Raw genomic sequence first — 27,500 nt, forward strand, 5'->3', positions numbered from 1 at the left:
GGCCTAGTGTCAGGGTTAGGGCTAGTGTCAGGGTTAGGGCTAGGCCTAGTGTCAGGGTTAGGGCTAGTGTCAGGGCTAGGCCTAGTGTCAGGGTTAGGGCTAGTGTCAGGGTTAGGGCTAGGCCTAGTGTCAGGGTTAGGGCTAGTGTCAGGGTTAGGGCTAGGCCTAGTGTTAGGGCTAGTGTCAGGGTTAGGCCTAGTGTCAGGGTTAGGGCTAGGCCTAGTGTCAGGGTTAGGGCTAGGCCTAGTGTCAGGGTTAGGGCTAGTGTCAGGGTTAGGGCTAGGCCTAGTGTTAGGGCTAGTGTCAGGGTTAGGGCTAGTGTCAGGGTTAGGGCTAGTGTCAGGGTTAGGGCTAGTGTCAGGGCTAGGCCTAGTGTCAGGGTTAGGGCTAGTGTCAGGGTTAGGGCTAGGCCTAGTGTCAGGGTTAGGGCTAGTGTCAGGGTTAGGCCTAGTGTTAGGGCTAGGCCTAGTGTCAGGGTTAGGCCTAGTGTCAGGGTTTGGGCTAGGCCTCGTGTCAGGGTTAGGGCTAGTGTCAGGGTTAGGGCTAGGCCTAGTGTCAGGGTTAGGGCTCGTGTCAGGGTTAGGCCTAGTGTCAGGATTAGGGTCAACAACAACAGTGTCAGGTGTGTTTGGGACAATAGACACAACCTGGTCATCATTCTCGCTGAAACAACATGTCATAACACACACGCACACACACACACCCACGCACGCACGCCTCTGCGCGTACACTCACAAATGTCCTCTTCCTAGTATCTGACCGTGTGTGTGTGTGTGTGTGTGTGTGTGTGTGTGTGTGTGTGTGTAGTCTGAGTCCTAGCTATATAGACCTGACAGAGTGTCCCTACATGTGGCCCTACTGCTCCCAGCCCATCTACTACGGCGCCATGCCAACCATCGTCAACGTTACCATCCTCAACGGCATGGCTGTCACTGGCCGCATCCTGGACAAGGTAACACACACACACACACATACAATACACACACACAAACCACACACACCACACACACACTCACCCTGCACTTCATTAGGAACACCTGGACACCTTCTCATGGTGGAGGAACACCTGAACACCTTCTCATGGTGGAGGAACACCTGAACACCTTCTCATGGTGGAGGAACACCTGAACACCTTCTCATGGTGGAGGTGGTGGAACGGTGTGGGGAATGTTTTCTTGACACACTTTGGGCCTGTTAATACCAATCAATCATCTCTTGAATGCCACAGCCTATTTGAGTAATGTTGCTGACCATGTGCATCCCTTCATGGCCACAATTTACCCATCTTCTAATGGCTCCTTCCAGCATGATAATGCACCATGTCACAAAGCTAAAGTCGTTTCATACTGGTTTCATGAACATGACAATGAGTTCAGTGTTCTTCAGTGGTCTTCCCAGTCACCGGATCTGAATCCAATAGAACACCTTTGGGATGTGGTAGAACGGGAGATTCACAGCTTGAAAGTGCACCTGAAAAATCTGCAGGAATTGCGTGATGCAATCATGTCATCATGGACCAGAATCTCAAAGGAATGTTTCCAACATCTTGTGGAATCAACGCCACGAAGAATTGAGGCTGTTTAGAGAGCAAAGGGAGGCCCGACCCAGTATTAGTATAGTGTTGTAATAAAGGGAATATTACCCAGTATTAGTATAGTGTTGTAATAAAGGGAGTATTACCCAGTATTAGTATAGTGTTGTAATAAAGGGAGTATTACCCAGTATTAGTATAGTGTTGTAATAAAGGGAGTATTACCCAGTATTAGTAGTGTTGTAATAAAGTGCTCGGTGAGTGTATGTATATGCACACACTCACAATATATATACGTACACACACACACACACACACACCCCATTCCGCCCCTCTGACCCCGCCCCCTCCTCTCTCCAGCCTATCTGGCAGCCATATCTGCCTCAGAACGGTGACTTCATCGAGGTGGCGGTCTCCTATTCGCCGGTGCTGTGGCCGTGGGCGGGGTACCTGGCCGTCTCCATCTCTGTGGCCAAGAGGGCGTCGGCCTGGGAAGGCGTGGCCCAGGGACACATCATGGTTACCGTGGCGTCGCCCGCTGAGAACCACGTGAGTCAGCATAGTAACCGTGTGGTACTGTAGGCCTGTTTGGCGGTGTGACCTCTCTGGCCCCTCCCCCTCTCATCTGATCCCTCCCCCTCTCCTCTGACCCCTCCTCCTCCCCTCTGACCCCTCCCCCTCCTGTGTTCCTCCAGTCACAGGTCGGCGGGGAGGAGATGACATCAACGGTGAAGCTGCCAATCAAGGTGAAGATTGTGGCCACGCCCCCCCGCAGTAAGAGGGTTCTGTGGGACCAATACCACAACCTCCGCTACCCGCCCGGGTACTTCCCCCGGGACAACCTCCGCATGAAGAACGACCCTCTGGACTGGTGAGGGGGGGGGGGGGGGGTCACAACGGGTCAGGGTCAGGGGTCAGGGTCAGGGGTCAGGGTCAGGGGTCAGGGTCAGGGACACCAGGGCTACCTTGTTACATGAGCATGATTTCAAACCACCTCAGCTACACGTGCATGTTATCCTGGTGTGTGTGTGTGTGTGTGTGTGTGTGTGTGTGTGTGTGTGTGTGTGTGTGTGTGTGTGTGTGTGTGTGTGTGTGTGTGTGTGTGTGTGTGTGTGTGTGTGTGTGTGTGTGTGTGTGTGTGTGTGTCTGTCTGGGTGTGTGTGTGTGTGTGTGTGTGTGTGTAGGAATGGAGACCACATCCACACCAACTTCAGAGACATGTACCAGCACCTGCGCAGCATGGGTTACTTTGTGGAAGTCCTGGGAGCACCAATCACCTGCTTCGATGCCAGCCAGTATGGTGAGAACCAATCACATGCTTTGATGAAACAGCATGATCAAGAAATCAAGTTGTTAGCAGCCAATCAGAGTTGCTCCAACCCGGTGTGTGTGGTGTGTGTGTGGTGTGTGCGTGCGTGCGTGTCCAGGCACCCTGCTGATGGTGGACAGCGAGGAGGAGTACTTCCCAGAGGAGATCACGAAGCTGAGGAGAGACGTGGACCAGGGCCTCTCCCTCATCATCTTCTCTGACTGGTACAACACCTCTGTCATGAGGAAGGTCAAGTTCTACGACGAGAACACCAGGTAACAACCTGACCACAACATTACCACAACCTGACTACAACATTACCACAACCTGACTACAACATTACCACAACCTGACTACAACATTACCACAACCTGACTACCACCTGACTACCACCTGACTACCACCTGACTACAACCTGACTACAACCTGACTACAACCTGACTACAACATTACCACAACCTGACTACCACCTGACTACAACCTGACTACAACATTATTACAACCTGACTACCACCTGACTACAACATTACCACAACCTGACTACAACATTACCACAACCTGACTACCACCTGACTACAACCTGACTACAACATTATTACAACCTGACTACCACCTGACCACCACCTGACCACAACATTACCACAACCTGACTACAACATTACCACAACCTGACTACAACATTACCACAACATTACCACAACCTGACTACAACATTACCACAACCTGACTACCACCTGACTACAACCTGACTACAACATTATTACAACCTGACTACCACCTGACCACCACCTGACCACAACATTACCACAACCTGACTACAACATTACCACAACCTGACTACAACATTACCACAACATTACCACAACCTGACCACAACATTACCACAACATTACCACAACCTGACTACAACATTACCACAACATTACCACAACCTGACCACAACATTACCACAACCTGACCACAACATTACCACAACATTACCACAACCTGACCACAACATTACCACAACCTGACTACCACCTGACTACAACCTGACCACAACATTACCACAACCTGACTACCACCTGACTACAACCTGACCACAACCTGACCACAACATTACCACAACCTGACTACCACTTGACCACAACCTGACCACAACCTGACTACCACCTGACCACAACATTACCACAACCTGACCACAACATTACCACAACCAGGGCAGCAGGTAACAGTAATGGTCCTGTGGGTAACAGTGATGACTCTCTCAGACAGTAGTAACAGTAATGACTCTCCTCAGGCAGTGGTGGATGCCAGACACAGGGGGCGCCAACATTCCAGCGCTCAACGACCTGATCTCTGTGTGGGGCATGGCCTTCAGCGACGGGCTCTACGAGGGGGACTTCACCATGGCAGACCACGACAGTAGGACCTCACACACACCACACACACCCACACCACACACACACCACACACCACACACACACACTCTCACACCAATCACACACACACACACACGTGTTATCTCTCTCCTTCAGTGTACTACGCCTCCGGCTGCAGCATCGCCCGTTTCCCGGGCGACGGCATTGTCATCGCCAAGACGCTGAAGGATCAAGGTACGAGACACACCCAGCAACCGTTACCACAGAAACCCACTGCTCCTGCTCCACTGTTACCATGGAGATGGTAGTTTGACTGTGTCCCCCCCCCCCCCCCCCCCCCCCCAGGGTTGGAGGTGCTGAAGCAGGAGACGGCGGTGGTGGAGAACGTCCCCATCCTGGGGATGTACCAAACACCCTACGAAGGGGGGGGGCGCATCGCCCTATATGGAGACTCCAACTGCATTGACGACAGCCACCGGCAGAAAGGTACAACACCCCTACCGCTGTTTGGTTTAGTCCAGAAAGGTACAACACCCCTACCGCTGTTTGGTTTAGTCCAGAAAGGTACAACACCCCTACAGGTGTTTGGTTTAGTCCAGAAAGGTACAACACCCCTACCGCTGTTTGGTTTAGTCCAGAAAGGTACAACACCCCTACAGGTGTTTGGTTTAGTCCAGAAAGGTACAACACCCCTACAGGTGTTTGTGAGGCAAGGCAACTTTATTTATAACACATTTCATACACGAGGCAGACTCAAAGTACTTCACATAAAAACATGTCATACAATAAAATGAAATAAGAAAAGAGTAAAGTTATAAAAGTGCAAAAGTTAAAAAGCTAAAAAAAAAAAAAAAAAATGCATTATAGTAAAAAGTGCAAAAGTTAAAAGTGCAATGTAGTTCAGGTTTAGCAGAAAGCTAAAGTGAACATGAACGTTTTTAGCCTTGATTTAAAAGTGGTCAGAGTTGGGGCAAGTCTTAAGTCTTCAGGAAGTTTATTCCAGCTATTTGTTGCATCGTAACTAAATCCTGCTTTCCCATGTTTTGTATTTATTATGGGAACCATTAACAGATTGGTCTCAGATGATCTTAGTGGTCTAGAAGGCTTGTGTAGCAGAAGCATTTCAGTGATATACTTTGGCTCTAAGCCATGTAGTGATTTATAGGTGAGCAGCAGTATTTTGAAATCAATTCTCTGACATACGGGGAGCCAATGTAAGGATTTAAGAGTTGGTGTAATGTGTTAAAATGTTTTGGTCTTGGTAAGAACTCCAGTAGCAGCATTCTGAACAAGCTGTAGCTGCCTAAGAGGTTTTTTCGGAAGACCTGCCAGGAGACCGTTCCAGTAATCTAGCCTACTAGTAATAAAGGAATGTACAAGTTTTTCTAAGTCTTGAGTGGACATGAGTCCTCTTAGTCTTGCTATGTTTTTAAGGTGATAGTAGGCTGATTTTGTTACTGATTTGATGTGGCTGTCGAAATGTAGATCCGAATCCATAATAACCCCGAGATTTCTGGCTTGGTTTTTGGTTTTCAAGGACAGAGAGTGAAGGTGTTGGGTAACTTTCAGCCTTTCTTTTTTCTCGCCGAAAACAATCATCTGGGTTTTGTCCTTATTTAATTGAAGGAAATGTTGGCACATCCAGTCTTTGACTTGCTCAATGCACAGCAGATCTATGGGCCGATAGTCGTACGGTGATAGTGCTACATAGATCTGAGTGTCGTCGGCATAGCAATGGTAGTCAATGTTATTATGTTGCATGATTAGCCCTAGTGGGAGCATGTAGAGGTTGAATAAAGACGGCTCTAGGACTGAACCTTGGGGGACTCCACACGTCACGTTAGTTGGTTCCGATACATAGTTGCCAATGGAGACTAAATAATTCCTGTCTTATATGTAGATATGACCTGAACCAACTTAAAGCTGTGCCTGAAAGCCCCACCCAGTTTTCCAACCTGTCCAAAAGTATTGAGTGGTCAATAGTGTTGAATGCAGCACTGAGGTCTAATAGCATTAATATTGACATTTTGCCAGCCTGTGTTAAGACGGATGTCATTTACTTTAATAAGAGCAGCCTCGGTGCTGTGAAGAGGTCGAAATCCTGACTGGAAGTTGTTATAGCAGCCAGTTGAGGTCAGGAAATTATTAAGTTGCTGGAGGACAACTTTCTCAAAGATTTTACTTATGAAGGGTAGATTTGATATGGGTCTGTAGTTGTTAATGAAGTCCAGGGTATTTCCCTTCCAGTGAGGAGCCTCTTTCATGTGTTGAGACACTTCAAATGTGTCCAGAATAGCAAAGACTTCTTTCGCACCCTTGTCATTCAAATCATCAGTATGAAAATGAAAGTCACCAGTTAGAACTAGACAGTCAAAGTCAGTGGAGATGCAAGACAATAATTCTGTAAAGTCATCGAATGTGCTGAATATTTTGGTGGCCTGTAGATAATTAATAGGAGAACTCTGGGGGAACATTTCAATACAGCACGAATGATGTGAAATCACCAATGACTGTCTGTTTCCCCTGAAATACATTTTTAAATATAACAGCAACCCCTCCACCTCTTTTTCCAGATCGACATACATTCAAGAAGTTCTACTTGGGAGGAGCTGTCTCTATCAGAAGTTATTTTGTTCCAACCAAGTTTCAGTTAAAAACATAAAATCAAGTTTAAAAGTGGTAATAAGATCATTGACTAAAAATGATTTGTTAGCAAGAGACCTGACATTAAGTAGACCCATCTTGATGGTGTTATTGACTTCAATCATAGGCTCTAAGGTTGATTTTGGTTTGCAGGGGATGGTTATTAAATTAGTTGAGTTAGCAGTGTGTCTAAGTTACCCTTTGTTTAACCTCTTACTAGTCAGAACAGGAATGGAGAAGATGCCACGCGTTGACGTAGGCGACCTTGGGTTCAGCTGAGACTTCCTTTGTGATACGTCTACGGCTGAACCCTTTTTTATTTCAGTAATATTCAGAACTGCTGTTATTACTTCCGTTAATGTGGGGGATTCACCCTCCGCTTGGTTGTTGGATTCTGCAGATAGGCTGTCTGCCTGCGGCTGTGTCGTGGCGGTGGTACTGGGCTGGACATCATAGACACAGATGCAAGTTTGATGCCAACAGATTCCTGTTTCTTCATTTCATGCGTAAAACCATAGTTGGAGGAGACACTGGAGGAGGCAGTCGATCTGGGAGAGGTTTGAGGGGGGGTGTTGTTGTAGCTGGGGAGGGTTGAGGGTGGTGGTCATCGTCGATGGGGGAGGGCAGAGGAGGGTGGTGGCTGTCCCTCTCCAAGCCAACATCGTCGATGAGGGAGGGCGCGTTGGTGGGGGAGGGCGAAGGGAGGTGGCTGTTGTCTCCCTCCAAGCCACTGGGGGAGGACATGGGCTGTGCGTCAATGGGGGAGGATGAATGGGGGGGGGGGGGGCTGTTGTCTCTCTTCAAGGCCTGGGGTCTGACTGGGGTCGGGTCGATGTGTGGGAAAGCGAGAAGAGAAGATTGTCTCTTAATAGTCCTGAGCCAGACCTGTTTGGTTGGAGGCCATCTGCTTTGAAAAGATATTTGCGCCCCCAGAACAGATTGTCAATAAAGCTCCTTCTTCTTTCATTGCAGACTCTTGAAAACCTGCATGTATTCAGTCCAAGTAGAGACTGAATGTGTTTATACCCCCATCAACTGCTGGTAGGGGTCCACTGATGAATGATTTAATGTCCAGTGTGTCTAACAGTTCAGTGAAATCCCTCTTTAAAAGTTCTGATTGTTCTTTGCGGATATCATTAAACACATTGATCTGGGTAATTTTTGGATTTTCCAATACAATTGTGGTTATTCTCTGATTGACATCACTAACCGTCGCACCTGGGAAGTAGCATGTTTTGATCTTCTTACCGCTTATGTCCCTTATAGCAGAATCTCCTACAATCAGAGCTGTCTGGTAGTGGTAGTGGTAGGGTTAGGGTTAGGGTTTATGCGAGCTGTTGGCCGTGGACTCTGGTAGTGGTAGTGGTAGGGTTAGGGTTAGGGACTCTGGTAGTGGTAGGGGTAGGGTTAGGGTTAGGGTTAGGGACTCTGGTAGGGGTAGGGTTAGGGTTAGGGTTAGGGACTCTGGTAGGGGTAGGGTTAGGGACTCTGGTAGGAATCGTTCTTTAGCGGCAGTGTTGGCTTTAGCGACAGGCTAATCCAGCTGGTCTATGCTACTTTAGCTTTAGCTAGCCTAGCGTTTGGCGTCGAGTGGGCTTGGTGCGGTTCGCCATTCTGTTTAGGCATCGCACTGAATTTAGGCCAGGCTGGTGCGGTTCGGTTGCTTTATTTTGAACTGTCTTTCTCTTATCCAGTTTTGGGAAGGTTATAGTGAAACTTTCATCATCATTTAGCTGTGTCTTTGTCTGAGCTAACTCAGCTAAGTGTAGTTGTAGTTCTCAGGGTTTGTAGTTGTAGTCCTAACCCTAACCCCCCTCTCTCTCTCTGCCCCCCCCAGACTGCTTCTGGCTGCTGGACTCTCTGCTCCAGTTCACCTCCTACAGCATGACGCCCCCCAGCCTGACACACTCTACCAGCAGGGTGGCACCCCCCTCTGGCCTGGACCACCCTCTACCTGACAGACTGGAGGGTAACACACACACACACACACCTATATACACACACACACACCGATATACACACAAACACACACACCTCTATATACACACACACGCACACACACACACATCCCGCTGTCTGTTATGTGTGGTAGTGGTGTGTAACATGCCCCTCCCCTCCTCAGGTAACCACCTATACCGTTACTCCAAGGTTCTGGAGGGTCACCTGGGCGAGCCGAAGCCCCGCCCTCTCCCTGCCTGCCCTCACCTGTCCTGGGCCAAGCCCCAGCCCCTCAACGAGACCGCCCCCAGGTACACACACACACACACACACACACACACACACCCTCCCTCCCTCCCTCCCTACCTCCTCCCTCCCTCCCACCTCCCCCCGCCCTCCCACCTCCCTGTCAGTGAATCAGTTGTATATCTATGGTTGTAACCCCCCCCCCCCCCTCTCTCAGTAACCTGTGGAAGCATCAGAAGCTGCTCTCGGTGGACGTGGACAAGGTGGTTCTGCCCAACGTCCGGCCCTACCGGCCCCAGGTCAGACCTCTCTCTCCTGGGGAGAGCGGGGCCTGGGACATCCCTGGAGGTGAGAACACACACGCGTGCACACCGCGCACACACACACACACACACACACACACACACACACACACAACCCCACGACCCCTGACCTCTGACCTGTGCCCTCCTCCAGGCATCATGCCGGGGCGCTACAACCAGGAAGTGGGTCAGACCATCCCCATGTTTGCCTTCCTGGGGGCCATGGTGGTCCTGTCCTTCTTCCTGGTCCAGCTGACCAGGGCCAAGACCCGGCCCAAACGCAGGAAGCCCCGGGTCAAACGCCCCACCTACCTCCAGCAGGGGGCACCGCAGGGGGGCAAGAACCCCACCGTCTGACCCCAGCCTGACCACAACCAGACCACAGCACTGGACACCAGGCCCACAGTCCTGGGTTCTAGAGCGATGAACGGTCCTGGGTTCTAGAACGCTGAACGGTCCTGGGTTCTAGAACGCTGAACGGTCCTGGGTTCTAGACCGCTGAACGGTCCTGGGTTCTAGACCGCTGAATGGTCCTGGGTTCTAGAGCGGTGACCTGGTCTGGGCTGGAGCTGCCATCATGATGAGGACTGATGGACCAGTCCACAACCCTCCCTCCTCCTCCTCCTCTCCCTCCCTCTCTCCTCCTCCCTCCCTCCTCCTCCTCCTCCCCCTCCCTCCCTCCTCCTCCTCCCCCTCCCTCCCTCCTCCTCCTCCTCCTCCCCCTCCCTCCTCCTCCTCCTCCTCCCCCTCCCTCCTCCTCCTCCTCCTCTCCCTCCTCCTCCTCCTCTCCCTCCCTCTCTCCTCCTCCCTCCTCCTCCCTCCCTCCCTCCTCCTCCTCCCCCTCCCTCCCTCCCTCCTCCTCCTCCTCTCCCTTCCTACTCCTCCTCCTCCTCTCCCTCCTTGGACCAAATGGACCCGGACTGAAACTTGTCTGTTGTTAAACTTTAATATTTATTAACTGAACTGGCGTTTCTCTCCTGACACCTCCAGTCAGATCTACCAGACCTCTCTGTCTCACTACACCCCTGGTCACATCTACTGAGGCTCTCTCTCCCTCCCTCTACCCCCCTACCCCCCCCCCCCATATGACCAGATGGACTGACATGATCTCCAGACCTCCTCTGTTGATATGGCAACCTCTCATCTGTTTTGTACACTATTATGGGATGCTTCATTGAATGTTAATGTCTTTATTTGTTTTTATATTTTGTATAATGAGCTCTGGTCTGACGTTGTGTTGATATTGCATCGTGATTTCAATGACGTAGCGTTGGCTAACTGCTATAAATATATCTCCTGTATTAAAAAGCTTCATTCCTGGCTATCTCTATCTGTCGCCGTGGTAACCTGTAACATACAGTGGTCTGTCTCCATAAACAGCCCTGAGTAGCTACTACAGTAGCAGCTAGCATAGCTAGGTAGATCTACAGTAGCAGCTAGCTGTTAGCATAGCTAGGTCTACAGTAGCAGTTAGCTGTTAGCATAGCTAGGTAGATCTACAGTAGCTGTTAGCATAGCTAGGTAGATCTACAGTAGCAGCTAGCTGTTAGCATAGCTAGCTCGATCTGAGAGAGTGATTCACCTAGCAGCTAGGTGTTAGCCTAGAAAGGTAGATCTGAGACTTAATTACCTACAGAAGCAGCTAGGTGTTAGCATCTGTCTGTCTGCCTGATACAGGTTTAATCAGGCAGGCGAGCCACCTCCCTCCCCTCTACTCCCCCCTCTCCACCTCTCTCCATGTGAACCTGTCATGCTGCCCTGGCCCCCGCCTGGCTGAACACAGGGGGACATGGGAACTGACCCCAGGATGGGGGGGGGGGCAGTGGAGAGAACAGAGGTAGAGGGGAGAGAGAGAACAGAGAATAGTTCTTTTGACACGTTTTTTGTTTGTTTGAAATGTAACTTGCTTTGGCAATGTGAACGGTTGTTTCCCATGAAGCCCTTTGAATTTAATTGAGAGAGAGAGAGATGTCCAGATTCAGCCAGCAGAACCTTGCTCTGGAGGAAGGTCCCATAGGCAGACCTGGCTCCCAGGAGAAGACAGGCTCTGTGCACACTGCCCACAACATGAGGTGGAAACCCAGCTGCACTTCCTAACCTCCTACCAGATGTACGGTCATATTAGAGACACATACTTCCTTCAGACCCACAAAGAATTAGAAAACAAATCAAACCTGAGCTAGCACAAACACAACTGGAAAAACAACCTTTAAGTAGTTATCTACTGTTCCTACTCTAACTAGTTATTGATAAGGTCAGAGCTAATGAACCCAGGCGCGAAACAGTCAGGACACAAATATAAAATAATACGTTATTTAATGACGGAATAACAGGGTGGAATGCCAAACGGGGTAGGGCAGGCAGGCAGACAGACATGCAGGCAGGCAGACAGGGTAGACTAGGCAGGCAGGCAGGGCAGGTGGGTAGTGCGGGCAGGCAGGCTGACAGGCAGGTAGGTAGGTGGATAACTGGGTCGAGGTCCTGGAGCATAAAGAGATAATGATCAGACTGAGTACAAAAACACTAGGACTTAAGAATCAATATGAGATTAAGCGGCCATGAACGAGACTAACTTGGAAACAACGAGCTGGCGAGTGGAATGGATTGGCAAGTGGACGGGAATCCAGGTTTAAATCCAGCGAGGTGATGAGCAGATGAGTGACAGGGAAGCAGAGCCTGGCCACGCCCACACACAACACAAACAGACAGGAGAGAGGGAGGAACTGGCGCAGACTAGTTCCCCCCCCCCGTACTACAGGCGCCACCTCATGCACATCTGGGTTGTTCGGGTTGGAGCGATGAAAGTCTGGGATAAGACTCGGGTCCAGGATATGGGCGCGGGGGACCCACGTTCGCTCCTCGGGACCGTACCCCTCCCAGTCCACCAGATACTGAAACCCATGGCCCCCATGGCACACGTCCAGCAGCCGCCGGACCATGGAGACAGGGTGGTTGTCAATCATCCGGGGGGGGGGGCACTGGGGGGGACAGAGGGCTTGAGGAGACAGGCTTTATCTGAGAGACATGAAAAGTGGAGTGAACATGAAGGGAGGGAGGGTAGCCTAGCGGTTAGAGAGGGTAGCCTAGCGGTTAGAGAGGGTAGCCTAGCGGTTAGAGAGGCCGGCCAGCAGTTGGCAGGTTGCTGGTTCGATCCCCACTACTCTTCTTTGTCTGCTCTTCTTCTTTTTCTGGTTAGTCCGCTCTGATTGGCCTGCGGGTGGTATCCAGAAGACAAGCTGACAGTGGCCCCCAGAGCCTTGCAGAACGCCTTCTACACCTGGGAGACGAACTGGGGGCCTCTGTCAGACACAATGTTAGAGGGGGTACCATGGAGACAGTAGACGTGGATGACCATGAGGTCGGCGGTCTCCCTTGCTGAGGGAAGCTTAGGTAGGGCAATGAAATGGACAGCCTTGGAAAAACGGTTGATAACTGTAAGTATGGCAGTCTTACCATCAGATGGGGGGAGACCGGTGACAAAGTCTAAGGCTATGTGGGACCAGGGACGACGGGGAACTGGCAGGAGACGGAGAAGACCGGAGCTGGGTCTGGAGGACGTCTTGTTACGGGCACAGATGATGCAGGCGGCGATGAAGGACCGGACATCCGCATCCATAGTGGGCCACAATAACCATTGGCGGAAGAAGGCGAGCGTCTGGTTGATATCAGGTGACAGGTGAGACGTGATGAATGAGCCCATAGAAGAACCTGGGAGCGGACAGAGTTAAGAACAAACAGGCAATTAGGAGGTCCGTTACCTGGGTTGGGTTGCTGGTTCTGAGCCTGTTTAACCAGAGACTCAATCTCCCAAGTGAAAGTGGCGACGAAGCAGGTAGGTGGTAATATGGGATCCGGCTCCGACGTCGTCTCCTCCACGGAATGCAGCTGAGACAGAGTGTCAGGTTTCACATTGCGGGAACCCGGGCGGTAAGTCAAGGTAAAATTGAAACGGTCAAAAAATAGAGTCTGTCTGGCTTGCCGGGCATTTAACCTCTTGGCAGTTTGAAGGTAAGTGAGATTACGGTGATCGGTCCACACCACGAAAGGCTGATCAGCTCCCTCCAGCCAACGCCGCCATTCCTCCAGCCAACGCCGCCATTCCTCCAGAGCCATTTTGACGCCGAGCAGCTCCTGGTTGCCGACATCATAATTCCTTTCTGGGGGAGAGAGCTTGCGAGAGAAGAACACACAGGGATGGAGCTTGTTGTCAGACGGGGACCGCTGAGAGAGGACAGCCCCTACCCCCCGTGTCCGGCGTCCACCTCCACTACGAACTGTAGCGCTGGGCCGGGTTGCACGGGGACAGGAGCGGAGACGAACCAGCGCTTGAGCTCATTGAGAGCGGCCTCAGCCGCGGGCGTCCGTAGGAAGGGGGTAGAAGTGGAGGTGAGGGCAGTGAGCAGGACCCTGGGTGTGGTTCCGGATGAACCTGCGGTAGAAGTTTGCAAATCCAAGAAACCGCTGTAATTGCTTGAGGCCTGCCGGGGAGGGCCACTCTGCCACAGCGGACACCTCGGCCGGATCCAAACGCACTTGTCCTGGGGGCGATAACGTATCCCAGAAATGAAACCGTGGAGACATGAAAATCACACTTTTCTGCCTTAACAAAAAGCTTATTCTCCAGCAGGCGTTGCAGGACTTGGCGAGCATGCAGTACATGCAGTCCGAGAGGGATTGAGAAAAAATCTGTTACCCTGTCATCCAGGTAAACAAAAACAAATCGATTCAGCATGTCACGCAGAACACCATTAACCAGGACCTGGAAAACTACGGGGGCATTAGTTAATCCAAAAGGCATCACTAAATACTAAAAATGTCCAAGGGGGGGGGGGGTGTTAAATGCCGTTTTCCATTCATTGCCCTCCCGGATGCGGACTAGGTGGTAGGCGTTGCGTAGGTCCAGTTTAGAGAATATGAACGCCCCGTGGAGGGGGGCAAAAGCAGAGCTGATAAGAGGCAGAGGGTACTTATTCTTGACTGATGTTATTAACCCCACGGAAATCAATGCATGACCTCAGTGATCTGTCCTTCTTACCCATAAAGAAAAACCCTGTGCCCACCAGGGAGGAGGAAGGATGGATGACACCTGCAGCAAGAGAGTCGAATATATGTCTCCATTGCCTCTCGCTCCGGCTGGGACAGATTGTACAGCCGACCACTGGGCAGGGAGGCACCAGGCAGAAGGTCCATATCGCAGTCATAGGGACGGTGCGGTGGCAACGACGAGGCATGGTGTTTGCTGAACACAGGAGCGAGGTTGTGGTATTCCTGCGGAACAGAGGAGATTCACAGACTCAGGCAGGGGCAGTGGGTCGGAGATAGAGGGAGCAGGGGCCGAGAGTAGACAGTGCGAGTGGCAAAAATCACTCCAGGAGCGAATCTTACCCAAAAGCCAGTCTATTTGCGGGTTGTGTTTGTGTAACCAGGGTAACCGAGCACAAGGGATGGTAAATGTGATATGCTCTTGGTGATCACCTGACAGTAAGAGACTTAACGGTACAGTCCAGGAGGGTGGGAGGAAATGTGACAGTTATCTACTGTTCCTACTGCAACTAGTAATCTACTGTTCCTAAAGGATTTTAACTACGTAGTAATCTACTGTTCCTACTGCAACTAGTAATCTACTGTTCCTAAAGGATTTTAACTACGTAGTAATCTACTGTTCCTACTGCAACTAGTAATCTACTGTTCCTACTGTAACTAGTAATCTACTGTTCCTAAAGGACTTTAACTAGTAATCTACTGTTCCTACTGCAACTAGTAATCTGCTGTTCCTAAAGGACTTTAACTATTTGCACATTGATAAAACACTGTACATCTTCAATAATCTAACATTTTAAATGCCAAAACAGTTACATTGTTTTACCTTTTTTATGGAGGAGGGAGAGAGAGGGAGAAGGGGGAGAGAGGGAGGAGGGAGAGAGAGGGAGGAGGGCAAGAGAGGGAGAGAGGGAGGAGGGAGAGAGAGGGAGGAGAGGGAGAGAGGGAGGAGGGAGAGGGAGTAGGGGGAGAAAGAGAGAAGGGGGTAGAGGGAGAAGGGGGAGAGAGGGAGAAGGGGGAGAGAGGAAGAAGGGGGAGAGGTAACGAAGCTAGCAGAGCTTAGGTGGATTTGGACGAGGTCACATGGCCTGAGTTCCCAGCAGCCTCGGAGCCAGCGACTCTGCTGACATCATTGAGACGACAGTCTGACCCCACACACACACACACACACACACACACACACACACACACACACACACACACACACACACACCCCTACCAGCACTCTCATACCCCCTTCCTCTTCTACATACCTCTCTCTCCCCTCCCCTCCTCTCCCCAGGAGAGCAGGTATGAAACACACATTCCACCTCCCATTGGTGTCTAATGACCTTCTGAAGTAAGACCAGAGAGAGAGAGAGGGAGAGAGAGAGAGAAAAGAAGAGAGAGACAGAGAGGGAGAGAGACAGAGAGAGAGAGAGACAGAGAGAAAAGAAGAGAGAGAGACAGAGAGACAGAGAGAAAAGAAGAGAGAGAGAGAGAGAGAGAGGGGGGGGGGAGAGAGAAACCATATTTGTAGGCAGCACGTGGTTATTGATAAGAGGCGTTGAATTTCGGGATCGGAAATAGAAATAGTAGACCACGTGATTCTGATTGGTTTGGCGACCCGGCAAACACCCAATCAACACCTCCCTCTTCCCCTCTCCGTTTGATAGTGAACACACCGTGTATCTCTCCGGGCCACGAGTCTCTACTTTCTACCGGAGGTTTCGGAGCGTGAGTCTGACCGGTGAAGCATGGAGGAGCTGGCGCGAGAGAGCATCAGCCTGCTGACCAAACCGGCCTTCGACACCGGCACCGGCGGCGCGAGGCTCGGTTCGGTGGGAGCGGTGTTCATCATGCTGAAGTCCGCCCTGGGCGCCGGCCTCCTCAACTTCCCCTGGGCCTTCGAGAGGGCGGGAGGCGTCCGGCCGGCCGTGGCCGTGGAGATGGTAACAGATAAGACAGAACAACGAGTTTCGCCTGTTTTTATTAAGCAGATTTGTAATAAAATGTCCTGTAGGTTTTATAACCAAAGTCACCGGAGAGTAGAACTCTGCAGAGTTGGATGGAGTGTCCGTCAGCTCATGATTGATTCTAGAAGGCTGGAGGTCATTATCACGGTGAGCGAGTTTTGATCAGTCAATGATTGAATGAATTCGCTAATTTAATCAGGTTGAAATCAAAGTTTATTTAGCCCATATACAGGATACGTTGGAATGAAATGCTTTTGGCAGCAACTCCTCAACAACGACTTGATCCCACCGCGGGGGTTTGTTAATTGCGTGTGAAACAACGTGTATTTCTGTGACATGGATACAGGGGGACGGCGCTTCAACAATACGACAACCAACAGTCAAACTGTGTAATGCAATATAATAATAAAAACAAGAACATTGTTGCGTCTTGATACAACTTGTTTGATGTCCCCAGGATACAAACAGACATGTTTTCAGTGAGTTAAAGACGCCGACTGCTCTGTCTTAAACCGGACGGTCCCAATCTCCTTCTTAATTAGATTATTGCTCACTATCTCCTTATGTGAACTATGATCTGATCATATCCACACACAAGTCAAGGTGTCACCAATCAAACGACATCCTGCGTCAGCGTCTGATCATATTTCTGCTTTTAGAAGCAGTTTAATTTGTCTGGTTTAAACTGGGTCATCATCATCATCTCTACCAGCAGTAGTCTGCCAGGGTCTAAGGCCCCCCGCCCCCCCACCCTGGCCTGTCCTCACCCCCTCTCCCCCCTGGCTCCCCCCAACCCGCTCCCCCCAACCCGCTCCCCCCAACCCGCTCCGACCTGGCTCCCCCCAACCCGCTCCGACCTGGCTCCCCCCAACCCTCTCCCCCCTGGCTCCGACCTGGCTCCCCCCAGCCCTTTTATTTAAGAACAATTTTTTTTCTTATGTTTTGTTCTCTGCCCCCCCCCCCCCCCCCCCAGGTGTCTCTGGTGTTCCTGATCAGTGGGTTGGTGATCCTGGGTTACTCCTCCTGCATCAGTGGTCAGAGCACCTATCAGGCGGTGGTGAGGCAGGTCTGTGGTGCTGCCATTGGTCAGCTGTGTGAGGTCTGCTTCGTCTTCAACCTCTTCATGATCTCCGTCGCCTTCCTGGTCATAGTGGAGGACCAGCTGGAGAAATGTAACACACCCCCTCCCCCCACACACACACACACACACACACCACACCCCCCCCCCCACACACACACACACACACCCACACACCCACCCCCCACACACACACACACCTGGTCATAGTGGAGGACCAGCTGGAGAAAGGTAACACAAACTCTTTTCATGTCAACTGAAATCGTGTGTGTGTGTCAGTGTGTATCTCTCTGTATGAGTTGGTGACTGGGTTGCCAGAGGAAGACATGCCTTACTACTGGTACACAGACCACCGCTTCGCCCTCTTCCTCCTCTGCCTCCTCCTCATCCTTCCTCTCTCCATCCCCAAGGAGATCATCATCCAGAAGTACATCAGGTACACACACACACACACACACACACACACACACACCAGCCTCACCATACTGAGGTACATCAGGTCTGACACACTGTGTGTGTGTGTGTGTGTGTGTGTGTCTGTGTGTAGTGCTCTGGGTACACTGGCTGCTACCTATCTGACGGTGGCCATCATAGTGAAGTACCACACCAGACCAGACCACGAGGTCCACATCTCCCCCCTCTACAGCAGTGGGTGAGACTCACACTCACTCTCTCATTCACACTCTCTCACAAACACCTGCTACTACTACTATATTACACTATAATATTACTATATGACTACTACTACTATATTATTACTATTACTACTACTACTATATTACTACTATTACTACTATATTATTACTACTACTACTATATTACTAGTACTGATACTATACTACTACTACTTCTAAACTACTACTGAACTACTGCTACACTACTATACTATTACTACTGATACTACTCCTAGTACTACTACAACTACTGATACTACTACAACCATTTCTACTACGATACTACTAGTACAACTACACGACTACTATATTACTCCTATACTACTACTACAACCATACTACAATTAGTATTACTACTACTATATTACTCCTGTACTACAACTACTATTACTACTACTATTATACTGACACTACTACTATAACTACTGATATTACTACTACTACTACAACTACTGATACTACACTACTATAACTACTACTATAACTACTATACTACTATAACTACTACTATACTACTATAACTACTACTATACTACTATAACTACTACTATAACTACTATACTACTACACTACTATAACTACTACTATACTACTATAACTACTACTGCTATAACAACTACTATAACTACTATAACTACTACTATAACTACTACTATACTACTATAACTACTACTATAACTACTACTATACTACTATAACTACTACTATACTACTATAACTACTACTATACTACTATAACTACTACTATAACTACTATACTACTACACTACTATAACTACTACTATACTACTATAACTACTACTATACTACTATAACTACTACTATACTACTATAACTACTACTATACTGCTATAACAACTACTATAACTACTATAACTACTACTATAACTACTACTATACTACTATAACTACTACTACTATACTGCTATAACAACTACTATAACTACTACTATAACTACTACTATACTACTATAACTACTACTACTATACTGCTATAACAACTACTATAACTACTATAACTACTACTATAACTACTACTATACTACTATAACTACTACTATACTACTATAACTACTACTATAACTACTACTATACTACTATAACTACTACTATACTACTATAACTACTACTATACTACTATAACTATCGCTCTGTCTATGAATGAGAGCCGTTTTATTTCTCTCGCCCCATGACCGCTTTGTTTGTTGAATCCCAGATTGCCCCTTTTTAATCTCTGATCTGTAAACTGATCTCATAGAAGGTCACAGTTGGCTGCAGTGAGTCTGACCTTTTAAAGGGTCAGATCATGTGTTACCACGAACAAGCCTCATCACAGGAGTGTGTGTGTGTGCACGTGTGTGTGTGTGTGTCTCTAGGATCAGTTCGTGGTCGTCGATGTTCAGTGTGATTCCCACCATCTGTTTTGGCTTCCAGGTGAGTAGAAACACCTTGTTACTACGTATTAGACTTATTAGACCTGGTTGAGATGTCTGCTCTGCTCTGCTCTCCTCTGAGAGTGGGTTAGACTCCAGTACAACGGTGTGACCCCTCTCCTGTCTACTTCCTCTCCGGCCCTGTCTACTTCCTGTGCGTCAGTGTCATGAGGCGTCCATCACCATCTACAGCAGCATGGAGAATAAGAAGCTCTCCCATTGGGTGTTCATCTCTGTGGTTTCCATGATCTTCTGCCTCATCATCTACTCTCTCACTGGTGAGACCTGAACACGACCCTAGACACTAGGCCCTATGCCCCTAGACACTAGGCCCTATGCCCCTAGACACTAGGCCCTATGCCCCTAGACACTAGGCCCTATGCCCCCAGACACTAGGCCCTATGCCCCTAGACACTAGGCCCTATGCCCCTAGACACTAGGCCCTATGCCCCTAGACACTAGGCCCTATGCCCCTAGACCCTAGGCCCTATGCCCCTAGACACTAGGCCCTATGCCCCTAGACACTAGGCCCTATGCCCCTAGACCCTAACCCCTAGACACTAGGCCCTATGCCCCCAGACACTAGGCCCTATGCCCCCAGACACTAGGCCCCATGCCCCCAGACACTAGGCCCTATGCCCCCAGACACTAGGCCCTATGCCCCTAGACACTAGGCATGCAGCTCTCCAGGCGTGAAGATCACTGATCTGTACTGTGTGTGTGTGTGTGTGTGTGTGTGTGCTCCAGGTGCGTATGGTTACCTGACGTTTGGGAAGGATGTGGCGGCGGACATTCTGATGTCATACACAGGCGGAGACGTGCTGATGCTCATCGCTAGGTTACTGTTTGGAATCTCCATCATCACCATCTACCCCATAATACTACTGCTGGGCAGGTAACACACACACACACACACAGACTCAGACTCTCTCTCACTTTCTCTCTCTCTCCCTCACACACACACTCTCCATCATCACTCAACCATGTTTCTGTCTGCCTCTTGTCTGTCTCCATCTGACCTGTCTGTCTGTCTGCCTGCCTACCTGTCTTGTCTGTCTAGGTCAGTCATCCAGGACCCCCTTCTGACTGTGCGTCGGCGTGTCACCGTGGTAACAGAGGCGTATGAGAGCCGTAGTCGGGTGGGGCTGACCGTGGCGTGGATCACTGTGACGATGCTGATCGCCATGTTCATCCCTGACATCAGCAAGGTCATTAGCGTCATCGGAGGCATCAGTGCCTTCTTCATCTTCATCTTCCCAGGTGAGACACACACACACACACACACACACTTACCTGATTTGTAGCAGCAGTGATTAACTGTGTGTGTGTGTGTAGGACTGTGTCTGGTCTTCGCCATGCAGTCAGAGCCTGTCTCCTGCAAGACCAGGTGAGATGAACCCCTCCAGTATCTCCTCTCCTCTCCTCCTCCTCTCTTTCTCTCCACTTCTTCTCCTACCAGACCTTGGCTGTCGGACCAAGGTGACCCCCTACCCCAGCTGACCAATCACATGCCATTAAATCCTGAGGGGGCGGTGCTAGAAGCAGTAGTTTCGTAGTTCCTTCTTCAATCCTTTATTCAATAGAATTCTACAACATGCAGTTTACTGGACTTATACCTTCAACTTCTGTCTGAAGGAATGGTAAATAATTATCTAAGGATAGATGTCAATTCCAAGTTCATTTATGGGAGATAAAGATGAGAGGCGAAACTTTATTTTAATTTTAGTTTCCCCTTCACAATGTCATGAATCCTAACCAACCATCAGATGGTACGGCTGTCAGTGGGACAGCAATACAACTCATTACTAAAAGAAAACAAGAAATAAACCTGCCAGTCTAGTCATTATTGATACCAATCAATTGATTGAAGACCCATCTCTTCAGGCTACATCTTAAGAGTCCCTCCTAAAGACCTCTTCATCCCCACTACCCCCCTGTACTAACCCTAACCCTAGAGACCTCTTCACCCCCACTACCCCCCCCTGTACTAACCCTAACCCTAGAGACCTCTTCACCCCCACTACCCCCCTGTACTAACCCTAACCCTAGAGACCTCTTCACCCCCACTACCCCCCTGTACAAGTTCTCTCCTGTTAATAATAAAAAATAAATAAATAAAATGGCTTCTGGCATTACGACTGCCAATGGCCCCTGGTGTCTAACCCGTAACCCTAACCCTGGTCTGAGCATTGATTACTTTATCTTATGATGACTATTGGATAGATGATTCACTTAAACAAATGCATTTGTTGTAAGTCGCTTTGGATAAAGGCGACTGCTAATTGCCGTAAATGTAAATGCAAGCGATTTGCTAGTTAATAAAAAAACTAATTTGGTGAAAAATATCATCTACAGAAGACACTAGCTAGCTGGCTCTCACCTGATGACCTGCAGACACGACCTCTGTTTTCCACTCAGACGCTGAAGCAGAGGGTTAGGGTTCTGGTTAGGGTTCTGGTTAGGGTTCTGGTTGTTCTTGTTGAAATGATTTGACCTTCCCTGGTTTAAGTATTGTTGATTTTAAATGACTTTATTGTATGACTGAAAGTGTGTGTGTGTGGGGGGGGGGGGGGGGGGGGGTCTAGAGGGTAAAACTAATGATGTCATATCCTTCTCTTCCCTCCCAGGGTTGTCATGACAACCTGGGGCATGGTGACTTTGATCTGCGGGGCGTTCATCTTCGGCCAGAGCACCACCATCGCTGTGATGCAGCTCCTCCACAGGATATGACATCACCACCACTGCCGTCATGCAGCTCAACAGGATGTCCCGCCTCTTCCTCTCCTTCAGGACACTACCCCCTAAACACTACCCACTACCCCCTGAACACTACCCACTACTTCCTAGGCACTACCCCCTACCCTCTAGCACCTACCTCCTAGGCACTAGCCCCCTACTTCCTAGACACTACAGTTATAGTTAGGACTTTAGTTTGTTATTGAATGAGTTCTGCCACATCTTAGCTTAGCCTGGAGGAGCGTTTCCACCAGGTGGAGAGAGAGAAGACAGCGATGTTCACTGTTTGTATTTATGATAGTTTGTACATGGACTGGGAACAGCGTGTGTGTAGGAGGATTTGTGTGTTTGTTGAGATTTGTTTGTTTGAATGTTTGAATTAAAGAATGTTTTATATGGAACATACCTTTGTTGTGTATCTCAGGGACAACAATCTGCCTGTTCCTCATTTTTACAGTTTTATTGAATTGCATCACTCTACATTGTCTAGAATTTCAACAAAGTTTTTAAGACGAAATATAATACTTGCATCTCCGTCTCTACACCCAAAGACAGAAGCCATTTTACTGAAACATACATAAGTAGAAGAATTAGTATTTCATTAAACATTGCCATAAAAGTGAATGTTCATTCTGTATGCCATTTTCTATTCATAGATTTATTTGTCTACTTTATTGGAATACTATAAAAGAAAAATAAGAAATGCACAAAACCCGTTGAAAGAAGCATCGCTAAAATCTACAGCGAAGAATTTACTGGACATTCATTATGACATGCATTCAAGAGGAGGAGAGGAGAGAGGGGGAAAGGAAGGAAGGAAGGAGGACAAGGTAAAACAAGGTTGCAGAGTCGAGGGAGGGGCCAGGAGTGTTCCAGAGAGGGATGTCATCGTCAGGTGATCATAGAAATGTAAGTCAAAGAACGGATTCATCCACATAAGATGGCTGCCGTGTCGTTGAGACATACAAACGCCATGGTGACGATCACTTCTGCTTGCTTGGAGTTCTGAGGTGGTGTTACCATAGCAACTGAACGTCGTTTGATGTCATTGGAGCATTACGATGACAGTTGTGTTGGTTGTTTACATACTGGCTCCGGACTGAAACCTGATCTTCCTTTAAAGAAGACGGCTGGCGTGTTTCATACCCCTCTGTTCCTCCCCTGGTGTTCTACCTCCGCCAGCCTCCCCTGGTGTTCTACCTCCTCCAGCCTCCCCTGGTGTTCTACCTCCACCAGCCTCCCCTGGTGTTCTACCTCCACCAGCCTCCCCTGGTGTTCTACCTCCACCAGCCTCCCCACCGTGGAACGTCAGTTCTATGAATACTAACTCTATGACATTCTATGAAAGGTCATGCTGGGAATCATGCTCCTGTCTGTCCGTCTGTTTGTCTGTCTGTCTGTCTGTCTGGGGGGGTCTGGTGTGGTGAGGGTGTGTCTGGGGGGGTCTGGTGTGGTGAGGGTGTGTCTGGGGGGGTCTGGTGGGTGTGGGGGGGTCTGGGGGGGTCTGGTGTGGTGAGGGTGTGTCTGGGGGGGTCTGGTGGGTGTGGGGGGGTCTGGGGGGTGTGGGGGGGTCTGGGGGGTGTGGGGGGGTCTGGGGGGGTCTGGTGGGTGTGGGGGGGTGAGGGGGGGTCTGGTGGGTGTGGGGGGGTCTGGGGGGTGTGGGGGGGTCTGGGGGGGTCTGGTGGGTGTGGGGGGGTGAGGGGGGGGTTCTTGCGTGCTACTATAGTTATCATCACAGCTACATTATAATACTCTGGGTTCTCAGGGAGCGTCTGAGGCTGAGACGGTTCTGAACAGGCAGCAGTTCCTCTGGTTCTGATAAACCTTTAACCTTTCCTGAACGTCTCCTCAACCTTCAACCTCTCCTAAACATCTCCTCAACCTTTAACCTCTCCTGAATGTCTCCTAAACCTTCAACCTCTCCTGAATGTCTCCTAAACGTCTCCTGAACATCTCTTAAACCTTCAGCCCTAACCGTTGGTAGAATACCTAAACCTTCCTTAGACTGCAGTAACCTGGTCGTGACGTGATCTTATACATGTGTTATAAGCATGTTATACAGTGTACACAACAGGTTCAACAGTGTCTCATAAACAATGCTTTTGGTGAATGAATATAATAGATAATATAACAGTTTCAGCTCCAGAGTGGGATTCTGTCACTGGATTGGTGGATAGATGTTCTCCTGATTTTCATTGGTTGGTGGGTGAATGTTCTCCTGATTTTCATTGGTTGGTGGGTGAATGTTCTCCTGATTTTCATTGGTTGGTGGGTGAATGTTCTCCTGATTTTCATTGGTTGGTGGGTGAATGTTCTCCTGATTTTCATTAGTTGGGTGAATGTTCTCTTGATTTTCATTGGTTGGTGGGTGAATGTTCTCTTGATTTTCATTGGTTGGTTACTCTGTATACTGTTAAACCTCTCTAGAACTATAACCAATGGTAGCTCCCTTTAAAGACAGATACAGATGAGTGATGCTATATTTTATAGTTAACACTTTATCAACACATTTGATAATTTATAATACGTTCAAAAACTTCAACCACAATATTCATTCATATACATTGTGCTTTTCAGGCTCTCCATCTGATTGGACGGCCCAGGCTCTCCATCTGATTGGACGGCCCAGGCTCTCCATCTGATTGGACGGCCCAGGCTCTCCATCTGATTGGACAGCCCAGGGGGGCGAGGCGAGGTGGTTGTTGGACGAGGTTCCTCCGTCATTGGTTGGTGGGTGAATGTTCTACTGGTGATCATTGGTTGGTTGATGGGCGTGGGACATCTGCTCTTGGTACAGTTCTGGTGATTGGTTAGCGGGGGCGGTTAGGTGCTGGGACCCAGGTTTGAACCCCGCAGTGCAGGAGATGTCAGAGATCTAACGAAGGGTTAACCTGACGTTAGTGGTTACTACGACAACCTTAACCTGACGTTAGTGGTTACTTCGACAAACTTAACCTGACTTTAGTGGTTACTACGACAACCATGATGAGCTGATGTGTCTGAGACTGGAGATCATTTTGGTCAGGTGGGAAACTCGGTCACATGGTCATGCAGATTAATACTGGCCCCTCCCCCTGACCTCAGGGATGTGGGAGGAGCTTCTACGGCCCCCTCCCCTAACAACAGGGATGTGGGAGGAGCTTCTGAAGCCACACCTCCTTCTGAGGACATCTGAACCACTAAGGACGTCAATACAAACAGAATCATAACAGAACGTTTTCATATGCAGAATGCTACTAAACAGCTACTAATATCTCTCTCCATCACTGCCTATTACACCACAGACGGAGGAGAAGACGGACAGATTTCCCTCTCTCCTCTCAGACATGCAGGGCTGAATCCCAAACCAGCCCCTAGCCCCTACACACTAGCCCCTACATACTACATACATGGTCCTCTGTGGCTCAGTTGGTAGAGCATGGCGCTAACAACGCTTAGGTTGTGGGTTTGATTCCTGCTGGGACCATATATACTGAAATGTATGCACTCACTGCAATGTAAGTCGCTTTGGATAAAAGCGTCAGCTAAATGGCATATATTATTATTATTACCACTACACACTAACCCCTACACACTAACCCCTACACACTAACCCTTACACACTAACTCCTAACCCCTACACACTAGTCCTTACACACAAAGGGCTAGGAGGTAGGGGGTAGGGGCTAAGGGCTAGGAGGTAGGGGGTAGGGGCTAGGGGCTAAGGGCTAGGAAGTAGGAGGTAGGGGCTAGGGGGAAGGGGCTAAGGGCTAGGAAGTAGGAGGTAGGGGGTAGGGGCTAGGGGCTAAGGGCTAGGAAGTAGGAGGTAGGGGCTAGGGGCTAAGGGCTAGGAGGTAGGGGGTAGGGGCTAGGGGGAAGGGGTAGGGGCTAGGGGCTAAGGGCTAAGGGGCTAAGAGGCTAGGGGCTAAGGGGCTATGTGTGAGGTGCTAAAGGGGAGGGGCTAGGGGGCCAATTTGGAATTCAGAAAAGGGAAATTGTTCCTCTCATGTCCTGAAGGCTACATGAAGGTGGAGGCTACTTGACCCCGAGGTGACCCCTACGTTACAGGTTACATGAACAGAAATGCATGGATGGAGTTCCTGTGGCTTCAATGTTCTGTTCAACATTCACTGGCTTTCACTCAGCCTCAAACAGTCACGGTGTAAACATTACTTACAAAAGAGAGAGAGAGAGAGAGAGGGGGAGGAAGGGGGAGAGATGAGAGGAGGAGTGGAGGAGTAAATAGAGAGAGAGAGAGAGAGAGAGGGGTTAAGGATGGGAGTGTTCAGGACTGGTGAAGCAACTTCTCCTTCATCAGTCTCTGCTCAGGTTACACCAGGCAGCTGTAGGGGGGGAGGGGGGAGGGGGAGGGGGAGGGGGAGGGGGGAAGAGGAGGGGGAGGGGGAGGGGGGAAGAGGAGGAGGATTAGCAGTGGATTTTCAGCTAAATTCTGAAAACCAGATTGGTTCTCCAGCCTCCTTCTGTCTGTCCCAGCAGCTCATCTGATTGGTTAGTTCCACACCCTCAGCACAGTCACCTTCTGGCCCCGCCCACAAACATTGAATCCTTCCATTGTTTCAGCCAATCAGATCATGGTCCACAAGGACACATGTCTACGGGGTGCCGCTTGTAAACAATATTTAGAAATCAGACTGAATTTATAAATCTGGTAAAATTAAATCTCCTTTTTAGCAGATTTAATTTATAGGTCTGAGTCTGAACACACTCAAGTATTTATATCAAATCTTAAATGTTTAACTTTTTAAAATGAAATATTTAAATTATATCTAAATATATATACTGAATAATAATAATAATAATAATAATAATAATAATAATAATAATAATAATAATAATAATAATAATAATAAATAATAATAATAATAAATAATAAATAATATCCAACTCAAATCTTAATCTGAGATTCACATTTTGCCAGATTTCAGTAAACTGATGGTCAAATTCTATAGCAAATCAGTAAATATTGTAAAGTCTAAATCTCAGATTTAGATTTAAGTTAAATATTTTATGATATTTTTAAGATTTAATGTAAATGTTTGTTTTTTGAGCTAAACATAAATTGTTCATCCAGATTTAAAATTTAGATGAAATATATAATTTGTTCTGCCATATTAATTTAGCCCTGCAGATATAAAATATTAATTACATATTTATTTCGTCACTTAACATTTATTTTGGAATAAAATATTTAGATTTGATTTAAGTATTTAATGTTTTGCCAAATATTTAGTTGAAAACCTATATTTCAAATTTA

At 48.7% G+C, this 27,500-nt stretch overlaps 3 protein-coding genes across 3 annotated transcripts in view; 2 read left to right on the plus strand and 1 right to left on the minus strand.

Moving 5' to 3' along the window:
- Positions 1-10,654, plus strand: part of mbtps1 (membrane-bound transcription factor peptidase, site 1) — a 21,010-nt gene extending 10,356 nt beyond the window's left edge. Inside the window, exons 12-23 of the mRNA XM_083666885.1 lie at positions 808-952; positions 1,892-2,080; positions 2,227-2,402; positions 2,716-2,831; positions 2,959-3,115; positions 4,120-4,244; positions 4,358-4,435; positions 4,547-4,687; positions 8,682-8,813; positions 8,967-9,093; positions 9,246-9,376; positions 9,485-10,654. Of these exons, the coding sequence (XP_083523011.1) occupies positions 808-952; positions 1,892-2,080; positions 2,227-2,402; positions 2,716-2,831; positions 2,959-3,115; positions 4,120-4,244; positions 4,358-4,435; positions 4,547-4,687; positions 8,682-8,813; positions 8,967-9,093; positions 9,246-9,376; positions 9,485-9,687 (1,720 nt within the window). The 3' untranslated portion in view covers positions 9,688-10,654. The remainder of the gene's footprint in view (positions 1-807; positions 953-1,891; positions 2,081-2,226; positions 2,403-2,715; positions 2,832-2,958; positions 3,116-4,119; positions 4,245-4,357; positions 4,436-4,546; positions 4,688-8,681; positions 8,814-8,966; positions 9,094-9,245; positions 9,377-9,484) is intronic.
- A 5,452-nt stretch (positions 10,655-16,106) lies between these two features.
- Positions 16,107-22,240, plus strand: slc38a8a (solute carrier family 38 member 8a; the record flags this gene model as incomplete). Its single annotated transcript, XM_083665787.1, has 10 exons — positions 16,107-16,301; positions 17,299-17,497; positions 17,683-17,839; positions 17,951-18,055; positions 19,454-19,511; positions 19,674-19,788; positions 20,258-20,405; positions 20,571-20,770; positions 20,846-20,897; positions 22,138-22,240. 10 exons carry the CDS (start codon positions 16,107-16,109, stop codon positions 22,238-22,240), a joined length of 1,332 nt encoding a protein of 443 aa, XP_083521913.1.
- A 4,299-nt stretch (positions 22,241-26,539) lies between these two features.
- necab2 (N-terminal EF-hand calcium binding protein 2) overlaps positions 26,540-27,500 on the minus strand; it is a gene marked incomplete at both ends in the record, with an annotated part of 19,188 nt that continues 18,227 nt past the window's right edge. Inside the window, one exon of the mRNA XM_083665631.1 lies at positions 26,540-26,568. Within this exon, the coding sequence (XP_083521757.1) occupies positions 26,540-26,568 (29 nt within the window). The remainder of the gene's footprint in view (positions 26,569-27,500) is intronic.

The sequence above is a fragment of the Argentina silus genome (genome assembly GCF_951799395.1).
Source record: "Argentina silus genome assembly, chromosome: 3".
Classification (NCBI taxonomy): domain Eukaryota; kingdom Metazoa; phylum Chordata; class Actinopteri; order Argentiniformes; family Argentinidae; genus Argentina; species Argentina silus.